This window comes from Ostrinia furnacalis, unplaced genomic scaffold (genome assembly GCF_004193835.3).
Source record: "Ostrinia furnacalis isolate ACB-3 unplaced genomic scaffold, ASM419383v2 OfSCF0208, whole genome shotgun sequence".
NCBI lineage: Eukaryota > Metazoa > Arthropoda > Insecta > Lepidoptera > Crambidae > Ostrinia > Ostrinia furnacalis.
Window position 1 is genome coordinate 115082 of NW_021130447.1, and position 26621 is coordinate 141702.

Genomic DNA, 26621 nt, shown 5'->3' on the forward strand with positions numbered 1-26621 from the left:
ATGACAGTACTAGGGTGAGCTATGACACTGATTGCACCCGGTCCTGAGTGCAGTCCGGCTTTTAGGGTAAAATGTCCGGCCAAATGAAGTACAAGTCCGGCTCTTGTGTTTTTGGACCTGGCAACCCTACTCCCGTGCCACTCCCATACCTGATCCCGTGGCACTGACTGAAAATCAATAGTTGGAGTTTCTAGATGGCTACTGTCTACTTCAATGTAATAAAGAATTGAAATGTCTATTTGAGCTATATGGGATGATCACCTTTTTCTAGGACAGGTTTTTGGCACTTTGCCTATGGCTTTTTAGGATCACACTTGTTTGTGTGGATAGAAGATGAGATAAATATTTATTAGATAAGCCATTGCCAGATTTGCCAGACAATGAATGATTTTTACTATACTTAAAAGTTGTTGGGAACCCAACAACGCGCGGGAGGAGACGTGCGGGCGGCGTACAATGACTAACGTCACCTCGGGCCGACAGCGTCATCATCGGCTGCGCTCGGGTCACACACTCGCCTTTGGGACACCACCGTCGTCACACGAATACCGCGTAGTCTAAGATAATTGAATTGTAAATTAGGCTGGCGAGAATACAGCACCTATTTTTATACAGTCCGCTATTTCATTTCTACTAATATTCGTTAGGACCCTAACAAAAGTTGTTAAAAATATAATTAAATATTGGATTTTTATTTATTTTGATGAACTGTACTGAGTAAAATCTGATTAATAATTATTATCTTTTTGATATTTTTTTTATGATTATTTATCTCATTAAGTGCAATATTGACATTGGATTATTTTTGTGCAACATTGAATCTCATCCATTATGACCTACAACAATGATAGTGGTATGGAACATTGTTTTATCTATGTTCTTGTTGTTGCAGCCCAAGCACAAATGCAATCATGTCGTTGACATTTGCAAACAACATCCTGAGCCCAATATTTCCAACGTGTCCCATCAATCAAATGGCTAAGAAGCTGTTAGCTGCCGTCACTATATGTGAGTCGAATGTACCTACTACTACTATTTCTATTTATTTATATTAACCGGCAGACAGTGGTGACTGAGTTTGTTGCGGCGCTTCTTCTCAGCACTTGCCAAATTGGTCTCGAAGCGCTGGTAGGGTAAAAAGATTATGAGACATGTAGAGGCTCCTTAAGAGCAAAATAAAGATTTGTAGGACCTATTTATTAGTCTAAACAAATAAAGAAATTTTGACTTTGACTTTGAGTAGTTATAAAAGTAGTAGTAAATGAGTCCTAATAACCACAGTTGTTATTTGAAAGGGATAATTGGATTAAATATTAGACATTGGCTGTAAATACAGGAAACAGGAATATTATCATCTATTTATGTGTTTGCTTTAGATAAGTAGAGGAAATTCAAATGGCCAAAAAGCTATGTTTATGTGCATAATTTATTATGAACTAGCTTTTACCCTAGCTTCGTCTGCGTGAAATTTAGCATGTCATAGATCGTTAACCGACCGACCGACCGACCCCTAAGAGGGTAAAACGGGATCTACGCGTACAAAGTCGCGGGTAGCCGCTAGTAAACAATAATACTGCAAAGTTTAATCTAAATCCGGTCAGTAGGTTTTGCGTGAAAGAGTAAAAAACATAAATCCACATAAACTTTCGCATTTATAATATTAGTAGGATAGGTATAGATAATATCACATTCACATTCCCTCTTACAGGTTTCCTGACTTTCATAAACGCTTACAACGTGAGGTTCACAACTCGGCTACAGAATGTGTTTATGTTCACCAAGATCACGGCTCTCGTCGTCATAATAGGCGCGGGAATCATTTACATTTGTAAAGGTAAATAAAAACGCATTGCTACTCATCTGTGTTCAAATATGAGCATAACATATTTTTTCTTGAGTACCAACTAAGAATATTCTTAGAAGCTTAATTCAACCAGTCAAGTCATTAAAAACCTTACTCTGTTTTCGTAGGAGGAACTGAGCACTTTGAAGATGGTTGGGAAGGGACTGCAACATCGGCTGGAGATTGGTCTGTGGGCATATACTCTGGAATATTCGCTTACTCCGGATGGTAAGTTAATAATTTTATTATTATTCTACTAGCGGCCCGCCCGCGACTTCGTACGCGTGGATCCCGTTTTGCCCTCTTAGGGGTGGATTTTCGTAAAATCCTTTCTTAGCGGAAGCCTACGTCATAACATCTACCTGCATGCCAAATTTTAGCCCGATCCGTACAGTGGTTTGGGCTGTGTGTTGATAGATCACTATGTCAGTCAGTCTTCACCTTTGAGTTATTATTTAGATAATTGACGTTTGTTTTCGTCTCCTTTTCCTTTCTATTGGATGGCCCTTTCCGAATTTAGCCTAACTAGATGGAACTTTCGAGATTAATTACATTAGCTTTGCCCGTGGTTTCAGATTGGATCTCTGTACTCTCTGTCTGCTACAGATACTTTTTAGCTCACGTCAATGCTAATATGAGTGAACTATGGCCTGTTGGGCGTCCACCCACAAGGTTGACCGACGACATCGTAAAAGTAGCAGGAGTTGCTGGACGCAGGCCGCTACCAACCGGGCAGTATGGAAAGCATTGGGGAAGACCTATGTTCAGCAGTGAACGTGTTATGGCTGAGATGATGATGATGATGGGCCATGAACTTGGTCACCATCGTTACAGCTCACACATAAACTTGTAAACTAACAATTATGGCTAAGTCTACTGATATAGGTAGTAAAATATTATGTAACTATAAATAAGATTGATATGTTAAAACATTTGTCCATCAAAATGTAACGCTCACTTGTCCAGCTAACTTGTAATATTTCTGCGTCATCTTCATATTAGAGAGAGCCTTGGTACCCATAACACAAGTTAAATCTTAGCTTGGGTACCAGGATTCACTCAACATACTGTTTGTGTACCTGTCTAGATTGTTGTAATCTACATTCATTACTGTGTAGTAGGCATGGAAATGATTGCTATTTTTCATTCATTTTCATTCTATGAAATGATGATTTTTTTTCATATGATTTCACATGCGAATTTTCACAGNATAATCCTAACACTCACGTCAGGATATTTTCAAATTGAAAAACCTAGTGAACAGTTTTATGTGATTTAAAACAGTAAAAATAATATAAACAAGATTTAGCCCTGAGAACGTCACATTAAATTATGCTCTGTAGCAACATAAACGGTTATAATAGATGTTGTTTTGCAACAGGTTTGTTAATCTTGACCTAGTATATTTACTTGGACTACAAATCAAACTCGGGAGCGTTCCTTCATTTATTTATTTTACCGCCATCCTGTTTATTAGCCTTTGACAGCCATTTAGTGGGAAGGTCCTCGCACTAAACTAGTTTACGTCTCACGAAAGTGATAAACCAACAAATTTGTATTTACACCCTGTATACAGGTTTCACGGGAAAATGAACCTTAAGACAAGGACACAAGGATGGGTGTTTGGCTAAATTGACAAAGATTAAAGATGTATTGGCCAATGCAGATGCGTAAAGTAAAGCAATTACGGCAGATTCATTTAGTTTATGGTGTTTGTTACCTTGAGGTTGATCTTTGTTCGTCAAACTATAAACTACGCATACCTAGACAAACAGTGGCACAACTTAAAATACTTATTCTTACAGGAATGTAAAAAGTTCATGTAGTTTTTGACGCAGATTTTGATAAAAGTAATAACTCTATTTTGGATTATTTTGAGTTATGCCACCCTTCTTCTCTTCAATCTAGGTGTGCGACTAGTAATATTCGTCTTTATTTATATTTCCAGGAAAAACGACTTGGAAAGAAAATTTCCGACATCGCCCACACTAAACTCGATCATCCTTCTGTCATTCAAAAATCCCCTCTCTCTTTCATTCATAACATTCCCTTTCACTCATTCTTGTCAATTTTACTTACAATCCCTCATGAGCTTCAAAGTAACACTTTCAGATCATAAATGCCACTTCAATATTATTAATGTAGGTACTCAAAAAGCCAACCCCGTTTTGATCCTATCTAACTAGATAACTATTAATAACTTTTCCATCATTTTTAGTTCATTAATACCAATTCCATAGTTTCCAGCGTGGAATTCCAATTTACAACGGCGACGTCAGCGAAACGTTTGTCCCTAATTCAATTAAAGGTGGTATTAGACAAATATATTGCACTCGCTAGCCCAGGTGCAAGGAAGCTTAATTTCAGCCATTTATTAGGTCGTGTAGACCAATCTTTACGATAGGTTTTAGCTTAGAGCTTCATAAGTATTTTGGTCAGGATAGTGTAACATTGTTATGAGCTGAAAGTTAGGGTATTCAGTTAAGTCTGTAGCGTTGTGGTTATCGTAGTAGAGAGTTTCGCATCGTAAATATTGAAGAGGCTAAAGGGTTCACTGACTGTACCGTTATTGTTCTAATGAAAAGACCGCCAAGTAGTGTCATTTCAACTTATTTTATTGTGTTCTTTTTAACCGTTAAAATATGACCCAATAATCATCAATACTATAAATATCTTAAATATAAATAAATTATTTATTTTTCTAAGGGTGGATTCGACCAAACAAGAGTAATTATTATTCTCAGAATAAATCGTCAGTTTTGACATATTTCCCATACTGAAACTGACAATGTGCCAGGTAAACCAGTAGTTATTCTCGGATAAAAGTTTGGTCGAATCGGGCCTAAATCAGTATCGAAAAGGAGTAAATAGAGCTAAAAGTTTTTGGCTACCAGAGGTCAGCAAGGACTCCCAATGAATAATTATATTATTTATTCGTGATTTACTAACAAAATGTCTAGGAACTACGAACTTTTTCAAAGGCACAGCCACCATTCTGCGGATTACGCTGACGCGATGACGACACATTTACGAGCCCATAACTTACAGAAGACTGACGCCATTTTGTTGCGTTGGGCAGGCTTGTGAGCAATACAAGTTTAATATAATTAAAATGTAACACACTAGCTTCTGATATGATGAGGATTTATAATGAAACTATTTAATTTTATCACACGAGAAAAAAAAGATACCAAGATTTAGTGCTTAAGGTAAAAAAAAATACATAAAACTTGATAAAGACTCTTTAAAGCTTGTCTTCCTACGCTGCGCTGCTACCACCATAAGTTGCAATAATAGGCTGAATGATTTATTTTTATTTATTAGGTTAGTTTTTGGGCCAAATTTTTAGCTCTACTCTATGAGACAACATTAGGCAGAATTGCCACAACAATTTAGTCCATTGGGAATTGTGAGACTCTATTATTAACTGCTGTTTTAGAAGATGCTTATTTTGTTTTAGATGATGTTTGTATTAGGTGCTATGTGCAAAATGAAAATTTAGAGAAAGATCAAATTAGTTCATTAAGCCCCATTTAAACCCTCACCATCCACAAAAGTTAGTCTTAATGTTAAACATAATTACTCAAGTAATTAAAATTGGCAAATTGTTGAAGTTTGTAAGCATGTCCTGAACAAAACATTCAAGTTGAGCTAAATTAAATTCCTTAAAGTCCAGAGTATCTTCTAGTTCGTTATACTTCAAGCAAACTGAGTTCAATTTCTATCTTCACTTTGTCCTAAAGTTTAATATTACTATTTGAATGGAGATTGTTTTGAAATTGTGCAAAATATGCAAATAGGTTTAGCACAGATTAGTTGGGAGTTATAAGAGTTTGGAAGTACGTACTTACTTATGATTGACAAATTACTATTGTACGAGTATTTCTAAATAGTACGAGTACTTCAGCCTGTAACACTACTTAATTTGAGCGACGCATTCTTTATAACTCCTTCCTGCAGTAAAGTTTTCCCGAACGACCGCGGCAGCCATTACTGGCAGTAATGGCACATATTGTTTGTCGGTCTGTTTCCGACCGAAGCCGTGCTAATTTATAGTGCTTGCTTGCATATTGGTTGCTTTAAATGCGCCTGCAGTGTACGGGAAAAGTTTAGTAAAGTTCTAGTAACTTGTATTGGCTTTTACCTAATTAATGTGAAACCAATAATGTTAGTTAAAATGTGAATTGAAACAGAAAGTTCAGGGTTTGAATTTCATGTTATAGAATCACTTTACAACTAGGATGCTTAAGATTGTGTACTTCAGACACATAAGTTGTCTGTTTAATTTAGCCAATTCGGACGCCTTAGCCAGTTCACAAAATCTTGGACTAGTCTCAAAGTAATTAATTTTTACCCGACTAAGTACGGCAAAGCAAAAGGAGGGTTATGATTTTTAAACTTTCGCGTTGCATAATTGAATATTACCTGTATTTGCCTGAGACGTTTCGACCGAGTTGCAAAGTAGTCTCAAAAGTATTGGGACATTTTAAACTCTTCCGATATTAGGGTCAGAGCTAGGTAGTTTAGGAAGTCTGACATAAGCCAACTTGGAGGATTCTTTAAGAAAAACAATCGTACTACCCGTTCGCGCTAAGTTTGCCGGTCCGTGGAATGCGCGTCCCCTCCTCCAACCGTGATTAAACGCAATTAGTTAGTGATTAAACGCAATTAAGTGTCTTATTTTACGTAAATACACAATTTTTATCAATATTAATAAATAAAAAAAATTTTCAATATAGTTTGCTATAGAGTTATAGACGCTTTCTTTCGAGTGACGTCATATCGCCAGCGGCAAACTTATCGCGAGCGGATAGTACATACGGCAGCACATCAGGCTACCCATTTTTGTTGCAAACTCGCCCCTATTACAACTGCACAAGAACCCACAGTGGTTACCTTGACGTGCCGTCGTCCGTACTTTGCAAGGCATATAATGCCTTGATACTTTCTTATTGCTCAATAGATTATTTGTGAGTGTCAATTTTGTTTATTTTGTTAGTCATCTGCATACTTCAATACAAACTCTAGCAACAACAGAATTCTAAAAACGCAATATCCCATTGCACGTCTCTTTATTTACCGGACTGTAATAATAAGCTCTCTCTCTATACAATAACGGTCAATTCTGTTTGAATATTACACCTGGAATTGTTTGGAAGATGGAAATGCTTACATTGAGGAATGAGGAGGGTACCTTCGTGCCACGTCATAGCTGCAACTTGCAATCAAAGCGGAATGATACATAGATGTGTTTGTAATGGATGAGCTACAGAATATCTGATCGGCTATCATAATATCGTCTGAGTATGGTTTATGAGTACCTATTTCTCTAGGCTGAATTGCACTATCTTACATCAACATTGGTAAACGTCAAAAATCTGTCAAACTCCATATTATAAGCACCGGTTATTGTTATTGTTATTGTTTACGGTTAAAATAAGTTGGTGCAACTCGGCCTTAATTTGAATAATTCTTTTTTTTTTAAATTCCTCAATTTACATAATATACCTTCAGCAGACAGCAGACAGATATTTTTTCCGTTGATTTTTTACAATTTGACTATTAATAATTATTATTGCAATTTGACTGACTTTTGCGTAAATCTTCACTCGCGCGAATTTCAGTCTTTCACAGAAAAAATCATCAGAAAATCTATCACTTGTCAAAATCCAGAGTAAAAACTATCCCATGAGTTTTCCTGTGTCTCAAACCTAAGCGTGTAAAGTTCCATCTTCAAAACATTCACAACTCCATCGTTCTTGTTTTGTTTGTTTCTGTAATTGCTTATTATATTGCGTAATTGCGTTCGATAAAGAGTAAGAATCTCATTTGGTCTTTGAGAAGTGACTGTAAAGCACAGATTTCATATGCCGTTTCCAGCCTTTCAAAGATTCCAATATCAATGTCAAGAAGGTAATAGAGGGATGTGAATCGTAAGGAATAGTTTCGACTCAGTGAGCGGCGTGGAGCTCGGCATTTAATACATTGGCCGAGTTTTTGGCATACCTCCTCTGTAATACTAGCAACAAACTTTTAGTACTAGGTGGCGAAATTTTGTTAGTAATCTTATGGGTTTATTGGTTTTTCTGTGTGTATAAAATATAAAACTGTTGCTGATTGCGCTGAAAGGCACGTAGGTTAGGTGCTAATGTACGCTAAGAAAGGATTTAAAAAAAAAACTATTGACTCTTAAATCGTTTGATTAAGACTCATAATTATTTGTCAAAATATTTGTCTGTCTCTGTACTACCACTGAGTGTACCAGCTAAGTGCAGTGGACCACAACATAACCCTATCTCTTTGTTCAAACGACGCATTAATCAATGCCATGTAAATTAACGATCCGCAACGTAAGCGTAATGTAACATTCCCAATGGACTGAAGTTTTGGGGTTAGTTGCAAAGTGATAAGATTTGATAGGTTAAGAGCTGTGGATGATATTGAGCCTTAATGACAAACTATGCGACTATTAAGAGAGAGCTGAAACTATAATTACTTAATAAAAGCTTTATAAACCATTTAATGTCAACTTTTTTTGACGCAAAAAAGACCATGTCCGTATAAAGTCAAAGAAACCTTTTATTTAGTACTTAGGTAAGGACGCATTAAAAGATCTGTGACAAAGTATTCATCAATGCAATCTTTCGTACTGGATTGATAAAACGTGAAGTAGTAACTAAAATATCGTAGCTCACAAAAATAAGCGCGTACGCATCTACTACGAAATCCACCGGCTACGAACAGCTGTAGCTACGACGGCAAAACATACTACGAATAGAATCAAATAAATCGTAGCATCTACAAACCTACGGCGAATACGGAACGTTGCTACAATGCTGTCAAATCAGCTAAATAACTGCATCATAAACTTCAATATTATTACTACACTAGCTTTCCGCCCGCGGCTTCGCCCGCGTGGAATTTTGTCTGTCACAGAAAAACTTTATCGCGCGCGTCCCTGTTTCAAAAACCGGGATAAAAACTATCCTATGTTCTTTCCCGGGACTCAAACTATCTCTATGCCAAATTTCATCAAAATCGGTTGCGAGGTTTAAGCGGGAAAGCGTAACAGACAGACAGACAGACAGACAGACAGACAGACAGACAGACAGAGTTACTTTCGCATTTATAATATTAGTTGGGATTAAACTTCACGACCGTTAAAGGAAACTCATATCTATGCTATTACATCTAAGGTGCCATTTCAGCATAATCCTCGCCATGCGATGTGGGGTGTAATCTGGATCCATCATGATGGAAATTACGCTGCAGCACCGTTTTCATTAACGGGCATAATTGTTACAGGCAATAATTATTGTCTCTGCGTGATGGGTAGTGCTCGTATCGGAAATCTTGTGATTGGAATCTGAGCTTAAGTAACCAATAGTAAGGTAACAAGCCGGTAGGTAACCTAATATAGTGTGGTTTCCATAATAGAGTAAATTTTAGTTGTCAAAGTTACTTTCAATCAGAAGAACGCCCATATTCACAAACATTACTATGAGGTCTCACAGTGCGCGGGGACGCACAGGGTGACACGAGAACTAATCACAGAGCTCTATTCAACGCTGTGCGTTCGATTTACTGCTTCACTTAAGCAAACATTGTTTGTGAATACGGGCATAGGATACTTGAATGACATCCCAAACCACTTTAATTTTTATCAAATCAAATGTCTTTATTTGCGTATTTATCTTTTATTATCGAGCCTACAAAGTTTTAATTTGCTGTTTTTTAACGTAACATTTTCAAATCGTGATATTTATGCACTAGAATTATTGTCTTTCGGTCTAACTGAGCTTTTTGGCTTGCTTTTTTTATTTATCATTTTATTATTTTAGGGAAACCAGAGTTTTACATTGCATATTAGTATAAAGCGAATGTTTCTATTTGAATCTGTATTTTTGTGCTTTTTTATTCAAGTTTAAAATCCATGCATTTGAAAAAATAACGTTGCTTTTACGTACATAAATTCTAAACCTATCTGATTCTGTGAACCTTTTACATTTAGATTAGTGAACTAGGCTCCCAATCCTAGATTTATAGAGCTACTTAATCCCGCGGTTACCTGCAAAGGTGCATCACTAAAAGCATTCTCATTAGTAGTTCCCGTCCGCATCGCTGGGAACCGAACTGAACTACCTGCGGTCGCGGCTAATCCAACTTTCGGCAGGAACTAACCGCCACTCCGTAGGGGGTCGATTACATAAGTTCGGTGGTACTTTTCTGTTCCCGGGAACTTCCGATTTGTTTACGAAGTTGGGTAGAGATGGAAATTAGGCACAATGTACACAAATAAAACATACATTTTCATAGTTATTTGATTTTTAGCGTTAAGAGTTGCATCTCAAACTAATTTGAACCTTACTACAGCGGAATAAATTAATAATTTAGTTATTTTGTAACTTTTGTTACTTTGAAACATATCGTCGTCTATGCCTCAGCATAAAATTAGACAAGATGAAAGTACGAAATGAAAACAGCTTTACTTATTAAACTTTAAAAACGGTACTATGTATTTTGAAGATACTATACTTTTTTGTACTCATAGTACAGACGCCAGCACGACAACATATACGTTTTTGTTGCAAAAATCACCCCTATTACAAGTAAATAAGAGCCCACAATGTTTAGCTTGACGTGCTGTCGTCTGTACATTTTCTTTCTATCTTTTTTCAGCCAAATGACGTCCACTGCTGGACAAAGGCCTCCCCTAAGGTTTTCCACAATGAACCTGCGCTGCCCGCATCCAGACTCTTCCCGCGACCTTTACCAGATCGTCGGTCCACATCGATCGTCTGTACATAAATGGCAATATATTTTTTTTTAATTTATAAAAAAAGTTTGGATGATGATACAGAGACGAAAGAAAATATTATGCATCTATTTTTTTTTATCATAGAATTTATAGCGAAATCCAGCGACACATTTCTCACAAATTATTTAATAATAGAATTATATTGCAAGCCAACCTACTATTTCTTTATACAGAAACCGAATAACCAAATCGAATCTCATTCACAAATGACCCAACTTCCCTGCCCCACGTATAAAACGAAAGGATAAATTGCTCAAGTTTGTTCCCACCCTTGAATATACCACATTTATTCGCCCCGCGTACGTCTGAATAAAGACGAATGTATTTCGTTGTATGGACAAGACGACTTATAGGATTCTGGATGACAACCAAAGTACAGACAATCTTAAGAAAACATAGTTGTTTGTTTAGCTTGATAAAAGTACTTATTTGCATTATACAAGTATAGAACTATGTTTAGCTTGATAACATACTTGTATGTAACATAAGTAATTGATAAGATACAGATCTAATATCATATAATAACCACATGGTAAGCGGTATCATTGCCATTGTGCGATGAAAACACATGGAAGAACACTTATACAAGTTTACAACTACTTCTACTTTCATTTATGTTCCAAAAACACGTTTTTCTTTCAATTCGGTCTATAAATTTCGTCAAACAGTGTCACATCGCTTCGTTTTCTTTCTAAACAATAAATCTTAATGTAAGCTTATAGGATTAGATTCGTTGGGACTGACATGTTTTCGGACAAAAGTCCCCAATTATAAACTGATAAAAAACACTTCCTTTTATTTGGAGACAAATTGTTTTATCAAAAAGTACAACAATAAATGGTTTATGTTGATGGTAATGACAATACAGATGTCAATTACAGTACCTACACTTACCGCAGCCTGATGACCCAGTCAGAGCGACCTGTAGTGGAATAATGCTGAAAACCACATCGCCAAATACCTTAAGCCTCTGATCTACTCGTATATCAATCAATGTTATCAAACTAAATACATCTGTAACTTGAATTTAGTTTCTCGTTCGATAATTAAGTCGTGAGAGCTTTGGAATTCTAGACAGCAAACGGAAATATCGTAGAAGTTTCTTTTATATTCAAAATACAGAAACTGTGACAGTAGAAAATGGAATTGTGTATCATTGGACATTGAGTTCAAATTATAACTGGCCGAATTTTTACAGATCCTCATTTCAAAAATAAAAAGCTTGTAAAAAAGGAAGGAAAGGAAGAATGTCGTACCTAAAACAAATATATCACTATTTTTTGTTTTTGAACAGAGTCTGCGTTTGACCTCATTCTCGCAGAGGTAATTATTATCAGAATTAATGTGAAGTTTTGACTTGTAAAATAGCAAAAAAAGCATAAAAACAATTCTTCTATCATCTAAACACACCTTTTCGGTACTTACTCATATTTGCATTATAAAAATTTTACTATTTGTTTCATACACATGTAACAGTTTATGCTTTTCCCGTTAACCGTTAAAGTCGCAAAAGTTTCAGTGGTGACCAAAATCAACTGCTGAGAAACTACAATGGGACTTTCAAGGTAATTACTTTGATTCCCATTCGTTAGAAACTATTTGGAGAAGCCTGTATTGTGAGAAATCTGAGTACCTACTTTATACATTCAGTTTATAAAGTCCTTCGAATATCTAAGACCTCTATAACAACAACTTCGTATATGTAGAAAGTTTTTGATTTAGTCCTCCAGTCAACTAAGACCTTTCATTAGGGACTGCGTCTAGTAAAGGGTTTTAGGTTTATGTATTCATGATCTACAAGACTGTAAAACTCTAATCGAAATGGCACTAAATTCGTAAATATAACCTACATTAAGTTACGCAATCTGATAACAAGTAAAATTCCAGAACAATAATATACCTAACTACTTATAAAATTAAAAAGTCGAAGTACTTTACCATCGCGATCTACTAACTCACGACAGCGCCATCTAGTTTCCAAAGGCAGTTTTAGTGTTGTGGCTGATTTTATGAATATGATCTTTCTCGTTCCCAAGACGGTAATAGACGTTTTAAAAATTAATAGCAAACTATCCTCTGCTGAAGAACGTATCCCAACATGTCCAACCACGTGCCGTCGAAGCGCGTGTTATGCGCTTATGTTAATCCCGCGGGTCCGGCCGTTTTGCATAATTACCGGCTAATCACCGCGTACACCGTATACGTATCCATATCACTGAGAGGTTCTTCACCACAACATCTTTAGAATCTTATAGTACCTAGAGCTAAGCAACGAAACTTGTTTTCAGTAAACTGTTCATCGAAATTACGCGTCACTCCTTACTCTTTTAGAGAGTTACCTTGTGACTAATGTTACGATTAAAATTCACCGATGACCTACGCCCACACAACGGTCATTTTATAGGAAATGCTACGCTAAAATCCCTAAAGCGCCTTGTTAATTACATCGAAAAACGATCATTCGTTCGTTCGTTTCAGCCAAATGATGTCCACTGCTGGACAAAGGCCTCCCCCAAGGTTTTCCATAATACGTTTTCATAATTTTCTCGGGTGGCAACCACGGGCTGGAAGACGTGTAGCGTGGGCAGGCCTCCTACTAGGTTCACCGACGATCTGCTGAAGGTCGCGGGAAGAACCTGGATGCGGGCAGCGAAAAAACATTTTAAAACTTTGTATCCTCTTAATTCCCATTTTATAATACATTAAAAGTTTGAGAACCATCGGTGTAGGTAAACCTCGAAAACAAATTTACGAGCTTATTTTGCTATTTCGGTACATTTTAGATGTGAAAACGGTAAGTAATCTAAATTAAAGAGTAATTAATTCGCGCAGTCTTAATTGAAGATAATTAATGCTTTATTAGGTTCAAATTAAATTGTCTAATTAGCCTGTCTCTCTTAAACTTTTATAATTAAAATTGTATGAAGTGATTTAATAATAATGTAATGAAATATTCAGTTGCTTCAACTTAATTGGTTCTGGTGTATACCTACTTGCTTGTTTTGTATACTGAAATGTTTGTTTTGTTTCAGGTATGGAATTTTGAAGTGGAAAGTGTTACAAACATCTGACAAGGTATTTATTGCGATTTTTGCTAAACATAATGTTTCACTGGAGAAATGTTCACTGAATAAATTGCCCATCACAAAAAGGGGAACCCCCACTATTTTAAATTACGTATAACTATTCCATTAAATCGTTAAAAACATCTTAAGACATGTAAATATGGACATAGACCCGTATTCACAAATATTACTATAAGGTCTCACAGTGCACGTGGGCGCACAGGGTGACACACACGAACCATTCACAGAGCTGTATTCAACGCTGTGCGTTCGATTTGCTTTTTCACTTAAGCAAGCATCGCTTGTGAATACGAGCGTAAGTCTGTCATTTTCAAATCTAAGGAGTATTTTACACAAAATAAATGTCGCTATCTAGAAATAAAGCGCAGAACTTCGAAGTCAATCGGAAAAGTTATTAAGAAGTAAAAGTTTCACAATAATAATATTATGTCACAATAAAGGAACCTACATCAAACAGTTTTCTTCATCTCCCAACTTGTCTTATCACTCAACCAGAAGGGTCGTTAATATTTCGCATCATTTCGCCTTTAGTTGTGCCTTTAGTTACTAATTTTACCACAAAAGCTATAGATTAAGTAGGCTTATTTTCAAGGAAATTTCTAGGAAGTTTTCAATGCCATTCCCAGATGGGACACAATTATACATATTTATAAACTGCTTTGAATAATGAAATACAGGTAATGTGTCCTTTGCAAACATAACTTCATGAACTATTAATGCGAGACGACAATAGCACACAATGGTTTAAGCTTGCGTTTCGATATCATAAGCTGGATATGTTACAATTAATTATTGAAAAACATTTCTTGACAGATTGAAAAACTATATCGAACATAGATGTCAAACAATTGGTGGTATCAATATTATCTAACACTTTAATATACTTACTTAGATAAAAACTTTATTTATTTTACAACAAATAAAGCAGAACTCAAATTTCAAGTTTCTTGCGCTGCTTCTTCTCAGCACTGGCCCATTTATTGTCCCGAAGCAGTAGTAGGGTTAATATTGAGACGTGTAAAAGTGATTTTTAAAAGCCTATTTGCAAAAATAAATGAGTTTTAATGGTCAGTTCTGATAAGGACATTTTGAATTGAGTTTCTGCCACTAGATTTCCCTGCTGAGTAAAATTTCAATACACTAATAATAACCCCTTAGTAGGTATGTAAGTGAAGTCTATTGTTAATAACCAGTTCATAACTCCGAACTTTGAAGGTTATTGAAGTAAACGGCCGTGATCACTTTGCTATTTAATCGGCTGATTAGTTTTCAAGTACTTTGATAAAGTGATAATAATTTTCTAAAATTGATAATAGTATTAGGATTACTACACGTGTATTCGTAAAGAAGCTATTTAGCAAAAAAAAAGCTTGGTGCACGATATTTATTTATTTATTTATTTATTTATTTATTTATTTATTTATATTAGGAAGACCAGGGTTTACATAATTGATATTGATATGCCGATAATCATCTTTAATAACCGAAGAATATTCATGTAAGGCCCGATTCGACCATATTTTTATCCGAAAATAACTCTTGGTATAACTGGCACATTGACAGTTTCAGTATGGGAAATATGTCAAAATGTCGAATAAATGATGATTTATTCTGAGATCAATATTTACTCTTGTTTGGTCGAATACAAAGTACTAAACGTGTAGGAATAACTTTTATTTATTTGGCTTTTCAACAACGAGTACTTACACTATTACAATTTATTATCACCTACAATATTAATATTACATCAACGAGTATATTCTATACTAAGGCTGACTTGGACCATCTTTCTTTAACTTTAACAAACGTCAAATATCTATCAAACTCTATACAAAAATCACTGGTTATCGTCAAAGTTACGATCAAAGTTAGGTGGTGCAACTCAGTCTTAGTCCCCCATCAGTTAAACTTTCCCGACTCTATCTTTAGGTATTTTGTAAACTACTCCCCAATTAGCGCTAATTAGCTTCTCCAGTCTTTTAAGCCTCTTAAACAACTTCCTGATAAAAACTATTTAAAATAAATGCCTCAAAGTCTTCCAGGCAATCTTAATGAAACAATAAATCAAAATACGCCCGGGAGAAAATTGCACTCAACTTTCAAATACGGGGGAAAATAAATAAGGCTTTGTACATATCGCCACACTGCAGGTATGCTTAGGGTTGCCACTCTAAAACGACTTTCTTTTTACTTCGTACTTACCTTTTGAATGTCATCAAATGATGCCAATGTCGACTTAATGATCAAGCAAAATATTTTGTTTGCAGAACAAGGCAGGTAATTGACTGCAATCATAGTCTATGATGGTAGGTAAGCTGTTAGTGCATACTAATTCTCGCCTTAAAAAGGCCCGGATTATAGTGTTTGAGAAAGAAAACAGCAGGCAGCGAATTCTAGTCCCTACTTAGCTGTTTACTCGTTTAAGAGTCAATTAGATCCCTTTTTTTGTCAGAAGTAATTAAACATCCAAAAGACTAAAAGCTTGCCATTGTATTTATTATAATTATTGTTTCACTTGATTCAGTAAAAATAATATCACATACATGTCACATAATCCTCAAATGAAATCAGTGGTTATACTTCAGCGGTTCCGCAGAAGTGTTATGACCTTTTATTTCTCGCCAGAGGTCGTAAACTGGCACGTTTATCGCTTACTGGCTGGAAATAAGAGTTCATAAACGCCATAAGACATAAATATTTTTTAATCGGGCGTGCTTTAAAGACCGTAATTCCATATTTGAACCGCAGACAAAAATAATAATAAATCATTTTACACAAGCGCTTTTGATATTTGCCAAATAAAGGCATAAAGCCATGTTGCAAAATGACATATATTGTATTTTATTTATTCAAAAAACCACAGTTATATTTCCATGTTGTCTAAACGTAGACCAAAACCACTGTACACAGTTAGAAAAATTCGCACAATTTCCTTAAAAATGTTGCAGTGTAAAAAATACTAGAAACCTAACATAATTAAACAAATGTCAACATATTAATTTCATGTAATGAAATGTAAGTATGAGTATGAAAAAATTGTTGTAAAGAACAGACAATACAACAGATTTCCTTTGTTTGTTATGCATTTCGCTGCTCGCGAAACCAGTCCGTGACAATCGCGTAGTAGGTAGTTGGGTTCGTGCACAGTGTAATTGCGAAATAGGAAATCCGAAAACTATTCTCTCCTACGTGTGACAACCCTAGCCGCGTTGAAACACACTTGATTTATTACTGGCCACGTGACGAAGCTTGTTGTATAAGTTGTTAGCTACGCATATTCATATGGGTTTCCTCAGTTGCAAACTAATACTTGACTGTAACAATAAAAAAATACAGGGCAGACAGCTTTGATTTACTTGGCTATACGATATGAGGTCTTCTCACAGTGCGCGTGGACGCACAGGGTCACACACGAACAAATCGTATTAGAGTTTTTGAGACCACTTAAATTAAAAAGTCGAAAACCATAACACACTCCAATGAAGTGATGAAATCGACTTATTAACCATGACTTCCTGACTCCCTGTATAAGACTAGAAAGAACATCGTAATCTCTGAACTAACAACAGTCGTGTGTTGAATCGTACCTGAAGATCAAAGTGTATCTCGCTTGAACGCGTCGTGATCAAGTGTAGCGTAGCTAGAAATGTGTGCTAGTGTATCTCAACACCTTGTTCACACGATTCTTACGCCCGTATTCAACTTATACGCCACTAAATTTTAATCACCGAAAAAAAAAATTCTGGGTAATGAGTTATTGATACTGATCCCATTTGTGCAAAAAAAAGAGTAAAATAAAGTGACTCAAAATATCCTACTAAAATTGGTAATTTATTGACACACGCGTCGCTAGCACTATTTAAGTATGATAATGTAACACTTATTATTAGAATTAAAAATGGTCTAAGTTAGCTAAGTATGTAATAATAACACTGGAAGCGTGGTCGAGGCGTGAGCGAGACAGACAGATCGATGCAACGTGCGAGCGCGTACGACTACTCTAGCGAGCAGCGGAGTGACCCAGCTGTGACGCGTAAAATACGGACTAACGAAAATTTAATAAAAAAATTAACTTCATGAAAACCATTTCTTTATCTTTTGCTTTCAATATTCCACACGTTTCTACATAACCTGTTAAAATTTTTTCGGTGATAAAAATTTAGTGGTGTATAATACCCACAAACTTAAGTGGAGCAGCAAATCGAACGCACTGCGTTGAATAGAGCTCTGTGATTGGTTCATGTGTCACCCTGTGACGCACACTGTGAGACCTCATAGTAATGTTTGTGAATACGGGCGTTACTCAACATTACATTTCGTCACACACTTCATTTGAATTTATTTTAACTGTCGATGAAATGTATTGCATATTTTTTCCTCGTTTATTTGGTGAACGAAACCTAATTCGATTCAGATGATTTATTGTGGATCTCAAGAAGTAACTTGCAAAGTTTTCGTCAATTACTTTTTAACCCTACGTAGAGGTGCTTAAAGCTCTATGGAGGCAGCGCTTCGGAAAAATAATATTAGTATTAAGCCTAGACCTAAGCTTTAGAATAGATCTGTGTTAGTTAATGTCATTTTGACAGTAAAGTAGGTAACGCCTGACCAAAATGGTAAGTGTTACGTTTAATTCCGCGAGAGCGACTCAAAAATTCTCTTAAAATAACGCGCATTCTTACCCTAAATCCGTGTAGCGTTTTTAATGTTTTACCCTTCATCTGTGATTTCATTTAAGGTGTCTCGACTGGGTCTTACATGCGGATTCCCGTGGATGAATCCCTCGACAAACGTACCGTAAGATCCTCTGGGAAATGTTTGAAATAAAAGTAAATACAATATAAATAGATCTGTATACTTTGATGTCATGTGTCAACCATGTTTGCGAGATAAATGTTTATTTTATTATGTTTATTTTTAGATTGGAATGTAAATCTTGTGAAAATCATATCAACCTGTCTAAAAAAACATAATGATACTTGGAATCATCACAGCTTTTACCTTTAGGCGGAAAGATTTAATTTCGCGTATATTTTTTGAATAATTCTTGAACATTTCTAGAATTCAGATCCTTTACTTTAGTCGGATTCGGAATAAATCAACACTAGGAATATTGAGACGTAATATCAGACTACGTTGTTATCTAAACAAAGCTAAAATTCAATTAAAACTAGGCCTACATTGATATATCAAGCCGAATGTGAAGGACTGCAAAGGACAACTAAATAAGTGATACTTAAGTGTTTGTAACTTACACCCGTATTTACAAACCATGCTTGCTATGAAGCAGCAAGATGCAACGCTATGCGAAGTCGAACGCACAGCGTTGAATAGAGCTCTGTGATTGGCTCGTGTATGTCACTCCGCCACTTAAGTATTGTCCATGTCCTGTGCGTCCACGCGCACTGTGAGACTGTAACTGTAACTGTAATGTTAGTAAGCAAGATGCCAAAATAGCAAAGAACATCCATAAAGACTTTATTAGTATCATTTCCTTTTAAGAGCGACACTTAACCAAAACTCTAAATAATAAGTAAGTATCACAGATAAAATAAGGTCACTGTAACCCTGGATTCGATACGTAACATTTCAGCTTCTTATACAAAAGTTTTCTGTTCTGCCAATACATTTGGCCGTAATGTCTTTTGTAGGCTCAGAAAACGAGGTCTGAACGAGTAGGTTTGGCAAATAATATGGCATTTGCTTACATAATATAAATAAGCAAACAATTGTTAAGGTTACTTTTTTACAAACTCATAATGGTGCAAAGATTATAGTTAGACGTAAAATTGTTTACATAAATGTTAGTTCACAATTTTGTAGCAGTACTACTTACTTGGAGTTTCGAATGGTCCAAGCTGTAATTAAAGAAAGCATTTCTAAAATTGCTAAAACTACAAGCGCATTGCTAATGCACGACACTTATTTACAATTATTGTGTACTTAATACGAGTACATTGCGTTAATTTTCTTTTGTTACAAAAAAATGTTACATTTTTTGTAACAAATTTTAAATTACTATAAATCAGTATAATGCTAAATCTGTATTATATCCCCATGTAATATCTGCCCCATCACTAAAACAAATAGAAATCAGTTCAGGTAGCTGAAACGCTAGCTAGTTCCGATTCCAGGTCTGTCCCATGAATATTTTAGTGGAAGTTTGACAATCACTGGCACGAATTTTTCATGCATAGTCATGAATTGGGAACCTATTATACAAAAATCCGTTGAGCATTTGTAGGTTTTTGATTTTGAATGCATGACTTGATTATACAGGATTTTCTAAAATATGACGGTATCCAACTGTTGTTTTTTAGATTGTAAAAATGTAAATTGCTTTCCTAAAACGAGACTTTATTTTATACCTTAATTCTAGAACATGAAAAGCTACTTAGCTGACTCAGGTGGAATTCATTTCAAACCCTCAACCTCTCGCTAACTACTAAGGCTGGATTGCACCATCTTACTTTAACTTTGACAACCTCAAAAATCTGTCAAACTCCATACAAAAAACACCGGTTATCGTTATAGTTATTGTTAAAGTTAGGTGGTACAACTCAGCCTAAGACTTTACTACGTTACTCCCCCGATAGTTTAGTGTGTTTTTACATGTTTTCCATCAATTTAAGACTATGTGAATTACCGCGTACCGACGACATCATAAAGGTAGCAGGAAGGCGCTGGACCTCAGATCATAGAAGGGATCTGAGCGCTGGACGCAGGACGCTACCAACCGGGCAACATGGAAAGCATTGGGGGCGGCCTATGTTCAGCAGTGGACGTCCTATGGCTGAGATGATGATGAAGATGATTATGTAATTTATTATAATTAACCATAAACTAATTTCAAAGTAAATATACCTAGACGGGTCAAGGCTTACCAACAAAAATAGGTCACTTGGCATTAACATACGAAAAGGAGGGCGTCTTCGAACTGCTTTTATTGTTCATTTCATTTGTTACGCCTTGTGTCTGGTGTTTATGTTGTTTAGGAGCCGATGGAGCGCAATTTTTGTGGGAATATTATTCCCAGTTTATACATTACCATGAAATATGTTTTATTTTTAAAAGAATAATGGCAAACAATTAGTGAATATAAATGTGAAAAACATTAAGATATAGAAAAAATATAAATTCAGTTAGTGCTTGGGATAGGCGATACCTAAAGCAATATCTGGATTCTGGGGCCGTTACAACCAGTCCCGATGTGGCACTTTCACGGATTGGAAACAATATTGGAGCGGAGATACATTCCTCTGTCAGTTTAAATCTTACCAGTTCTGTTGGTTATTTCCTCCATGAATCGAATATTGCATGAACACCAACATACCTACACATTTTACGGCTATTTATGATTGTTTCTGTCATGTTCTTTTTATAGTTTAACTAAAACTCGTCTATAATTACGCCATAAACGATCCATCATAATTGAAAAAGCATACATTTTATGATTGTTAAAATTGTATTATTTGTATGAAACTTTCATGCCCTCTTAAAGCGCACTCTAGAGTGTGCGCCAAAGCGCACATGTTACATTGCAATGTCACACTGCAAATCTCCGATTGCATCATGGGGTAGTTCTTCTTCTTCTTCGTTACTACACTCTTGCCAGAGTGGTCGTGGTCGTCACACCCGGCCCGGTGGCAAGCCTCACAATCCGTCGCCATTCCTCCCGCACTGCAGCCTTTCTTGTGCACTCGTGGAGTGGACCATTGAGTGCGGTTTTAACCTGGTCAGTCCAGCGCATGGGCGACCTGCTGCTCGCTCTTGTGTTCAAAAATAGAAGTTTTAAACAATAAAACTTATTGCTAAGAACCGATGAGTCTGTCACAATTTCGCCTCGCTTGGAACTCGCTCGTTAATCCACTGCAACACAGCCCTAACACAAAACATCTAGACTCCAGACATTGCAAACGAACTTTATTACTCAGTTAACGCTTTTAGCGAGTAACACCGTTTAGTAGCACTAAAACAACAGTTAATCAAGACCTAATCAAGCGTCTAACTCGCCTAACTCGTAGGTGAAGTTCAGTACATGCGTTTCTGAACTTAGGTAATGAACTGCGAGCACTAATTAACTTCATTGTTGTGAATTTTGTCTTACATTGAAATGATGACAGTAGTAGGGGACCGATGAGAATTATGATATTGTCGATTTTTTGGAAACAGTTTTATTAATTACTAGCGAGCTCGCAAGAGCGCGCATTTGTTAGCTAGAGACTTGAAATAAAAAGCGCGCACTGTTACGAGCTCGCTAGTAATTAATAGGTTTCTAAAAATCGACAATGTCACAACTCTCCTCTGTTGAAACTCACCTCGATCTCCCTACTTATAAATAAAAATGTATTTCAGTCAATTTTGACCAAGTTGTAGTTATTATTACCAAATACCAATCCTCTGAAACCATGTCCGCGGGTATAAATTACTTACGCATTATGTAATATAATATGGTACCTAAGTATTTACAAAAAATATTTTTGTTTCATTGATCCATAGCAGGTAACATTATAACTCGATAAATTGAAACTACATATACTTCAATAGCTTGATCTCTCTACTGTATGAACTCGTATCTCAATGAGGGATCTTAGTTAACTAAATACCTATGTATGTGAATTCTGTAAGCGATTACCTCGTACAAAGTTACGGATGTCAGTTAGTATTCAAATAAGTTAGAACCTCAAGTTACTAGACTTGAACCAAATCAAATTCAAATATCGCACGCGTCTTAACCACTCCAACTTTAATATCTGCCTTAGAGGTAGCTCTACTACGAGCATCATATTTGTTTACTTTACCAAAGTAACTAGAGCCCGTATTCACAAACATTAGCTATGAGGTCTCACAGTGCGCGTGGACGAACCAATCGCAAAGCTCTATTCAACACTGTGCGTTCGCTTCACTTAAGCAAGCATCGTTTGTGAATACGGGCGTAGATCTCTATAGAAAGTAAATATTATAAAACATACTTATATTACTTTTGTCGCTATTTAAATAGCAAATAAATAATAATAATATTGGTAAGATAGTAGATCGCTAAGCCAATATTATGTTAAACATAATGCAATTTTTAACAGATTTTAGTAAATTCGATTCCCGGGTGTGGCAAGTGAATTTTCGGAAATTTTGGAATGCATTTTTCTTTCTTTTCATAATTTTACGAATGTTTTATTTGTGTAAAATTTTCTATACACAGTATTTTGGCTTACGTTCCAGTATGTAGGTAATTAACACTTTTTCTTTACGATGAAGCCTAGACTGTAAACTGTTTGTATACCTATTACAAATAAATAAATAAATAAATATTAAGAGTATGTATGTGCATACTTCTTTCCAAAATTAGCATTACTAAATTCCAATCTGTATCTATCCTGACATAACTGCAACCAATCTAGCTAATGTTTTCGTTGCAATTCAAGAGCCACATTCAGTTGACTGCACACGCAATGTCAGCAGTCACATTGCTGACATCGGTGGTCTATTGCCAAAAGCCTTCAACCGGTATCGACTCTCGTAGTTTTATGTACAGTCTGTGCCAATAGACTCCGTCAGTTTTATAAATAACTAGCTTTAGCCCGCGGCTTCGCTCGCATTAAAATTTGGGCCAACGATTCATATCCTTAGGGGACGAATTTTAAAAAAGTCTTTTCTTAGATGATGCCGACATTATAATAACCATCTGCGTACCTTTAAGCGTGTAGTATAAGATACCATCCAGCTGGGTAAAGTGATGACTGGTGAAAGTTTGCTAAGAAAAGTTGATTAATAAACTAAATACAGTCTAAAATGGCGCATAATATTGGAAGCGACCCATCAGCAGTTCACTGCTACAGGTCAGGGCTTAAAAATGTCCCAGCATCCTTAGTAATTCTTTTTGCAATCAAATAATTATTGCTTTATTTAAAAACTAAAACATATTTCAGGCTTCGATGTTATTTAACCTTTAACCGACGACGTGATTTTTTTGTTACGCCGTCTGCGACGTGCGGTCTGTGGGACCGCTATACTGTTTACTCAAAAAGTAATATTTTTTTGTATAAAAGTACTTTGGTTTTATATTTTTTGAGAACATTATAGTATTACAAATAAACATACGTATAATTTGCGAGGAATCAATGTATATTTTTTATTTAAATATGGCTAAAACTTTTTGACCTTTAATTTCATTGAAATTACACTAGAGCTCAATAATACCTATATAACTTGAAAAGTTTAATCAAAGCAAGAAAAACTATACTCTTTCCTAAATATAGTGAACATAATGAACAAAATAAAAATAAATGACACGTACATTTCATGCACAAAAAATATTTGAAGTAGGGTAAACATTAGGCACAATCAGGATTTTTTTTTTACCGCATGCCAAGCATTTTCGGTATGCATAGGTAACACCTGTAAGAAAATCTGGGGGCACGGCAGTGCCCCCGCCAAGTCGAGCGCGAAGCAAACACTGCCGTACCATCCTTTACTGGAACCATTTCGCCGCATTTTCAGGCCCCTATTTGAGAACCTCTAGATAAGACCAGAACGCAGAAATTTTCGTCATCTAGTAAGCTATNTCATCACACTTACTCGCTCGGTCGCTTCGCAGAGCTGCGCTCACGAACTTCGCTCGAATGAATGAATGAAATTCATGTGATTCGTGATTTCGTTAACTGTGAAATTATAGCAGTCTATGTGAAGTAAAATAGCAGGTGTGATTTAATGAAATTCGTTTCATATGATTTTTCACCTGCTATTCATGAAATGTTCCATGCCTAGCAGTATGTTTTGGTGTAACATTTTATGTCAATAAAGAATTTATTATTATTATAAACCAGAAGAAGTTATCTCTATACAATTTCCCAGGAACTACTTGAACTTCATGACGGAAGAGCTGAGAGACCCGTACAAGAACCTGCCCCGAGCCATCTACGTGTCTCTGCCTCTGGTGACCAGTATCTACCTGCTAGCTAACGTGTCCTACCTGGCTGTGCTTGGGCCTAACGGAGTGAGGGCCACCGAAGCCATCGCTGTGGTATGTATGAGCCTGATGGAACTGAAGTATTATCTTGTAGAGGTTGAATCTTTTGCATGGAAATAAGGTGCTATAGGGTGTTCAAATATAGAGAAACCCGTGTCTAAGCCCGTGTGTAGGGATTGCAATCCCGCATCTTTGAAACTATGTTTAAAATCAAATGGAAAGTACATTAATATTTGTGTAAAAAACTACAATTGCAATCCCTACACATGTGCTTGGACCATGTCAGAAAAAAACCTATAACCACACACAATCACAACATACTTCGTTGCTATAGTATAGATAGATTCATTTAGGTTCAGAATGTCCAATTTCCAAAATATAATATATCCTTCATGACTTAAATTCCACGAATTTGTTCGATGCAGATCACAATAAAATTAGTCTCGAGACTTCCTTAAAGGTTGTGTATGGAGACAAATGAATGAGAGAGAGAATTGAATCTGATCAAGCAATCAATGAAGAATGCAATAGTGGTGTTCTGATTTGCTATAGCGAAGATATTTTAAATGGCTTGGCGAGTTCTTGGCAAAAGCAGTATCATCATTCGCTAGATAAATATCTAGCATTAGCGAATTGCACTTTATTTTAAGGCTCAATAACAGAATAGAAGTTTTAACGTTGAAAATTCCCCTCTGCAAGGCCCAGTTTCCACCAAGACGGAGCAGAGCGGAGCGGAGCGTAGAAGTGTTTTGAATAACCAATCAGATTTCATTATTTCCACTTCTCGTCTCAGCTGTCAAGTTCTATAATACACTGGTCATCACAAAAATCGACCCTCCCACGACAAGCACTTTCAAACGTATGCATCCCCACTTCCCACCAATATGGGCACCATTTAGAAGCCTAGTTCTAAACTTCATTTCATTAAAGGAAAGGTTTTTACCCCAAAAATGTGTCTGTAGAAGAATCCAGAGTCACTTCTTCAAAAAATAGGTAGTTACGCTTGAGCCAACTTTTATGGCTATAAAAATGTTAAATTGGGATTAATCGCTATCCATCTGTTAAAGAGGACACGTGAGATCATTATTTGGTTTTATAATCATAAAAATTGGTCTAATTGATCCCAGAGGTGAGCCCAAAGTGAGGTATTTTTTCAACTCACATTTATTGTATATCGCGTTTATGTTAATCGTTTATTAAGAAATTAAATGTGTTTTTCTTTAAGGATATTTATTGGGCTTTCAAATAACACCAATATTGTTGGGGCACCATGATTGTGTCAGTAGAAACGAGTTTTCCTGTAAAACGTAGGTGGGCTGATTTTTGTGATGACCATTATAGAATAACTAGCTTTTGAAATTTAGTTTGTCATAGATTGCCATAAATTAATAGCCTATATGTTATTCCGGGTTATAAACAATAATACTGTAAAGTTTCATCAAAATCCGTTGAGTAGTTTTGGCGTGAAAGAGTAACAAACATCCAGACATCCATACAAACTTTCGAATTTATAATATTAGTAGGATTTGACGGCCAGACACTTCTCCGCTCCGCTCCGCTTTGGTGGAAACCGGGCCTAATATTTGTGTCATAACACCTTATAATTAAAATTCCATATCTCCATCTCCCAGGACTTTGCGATCGCGATCCTCGGCTTCATGCGGTGGGTGATGCCAGTGCTGGTTTCCATGGCGACCATGGGCGGGCTGACGGTGCACATCATGACGTCATCGCGCATGTGCTTCGCGGGCGCTCGGAACGGACACATGCCAGAGCTTCTGGCGCATATCAACATGAAGTCTATGACGCCGGTGCCATCGCTTATCTTTCTGGTGAGCTTTTTTACCATATGGTTTTTCCGTTTTCTTTTTTCACTTGTAGACAGATGGACTTGCAGTATCCGATTAA

At 36.2% G+C, this 26621-nt stretch overlaps 1 protein-coding gene across 1 annotated transcript; it reads left to right on the forward strand.

The window, feature by feature from the left end:
- LOC114355923 (Y+L amino acid transporter 2) lies at positions 1-26621 on the forward strand. Its single transcript, XM_028308974.1, has 7 exons — positions 1-14; positions 893-1008; positions 1709-1834; positions 1972-2071; positions 24599-24767; positions 26345-26545; positions 26595-26621. Exons 1-7 carry the CDS (start codon positions 1-3, stop codon positions 26619-26621), a joined length of 753 nt encoding a protein of 250 aa, XP_028164775.1.

Coding starts and splice junctions, on each gene's coding strand:
- LOC114355923 (XM_028308974.1), top strand. Junction 1,835..1,971: donor AATCATTTACATTTGTAAAG/GTAAATAAAAAC, acceptor CTGTTTTCGTAG/GAGGAACTGAGCACTTTGAA. Junction 2,072..24,598: donor ATATTCGCTTACTCCGGATG/GTAAGTTAATAA, acceptor ACAATTTCCCAG/GAACTACTTGAACTTCATGA.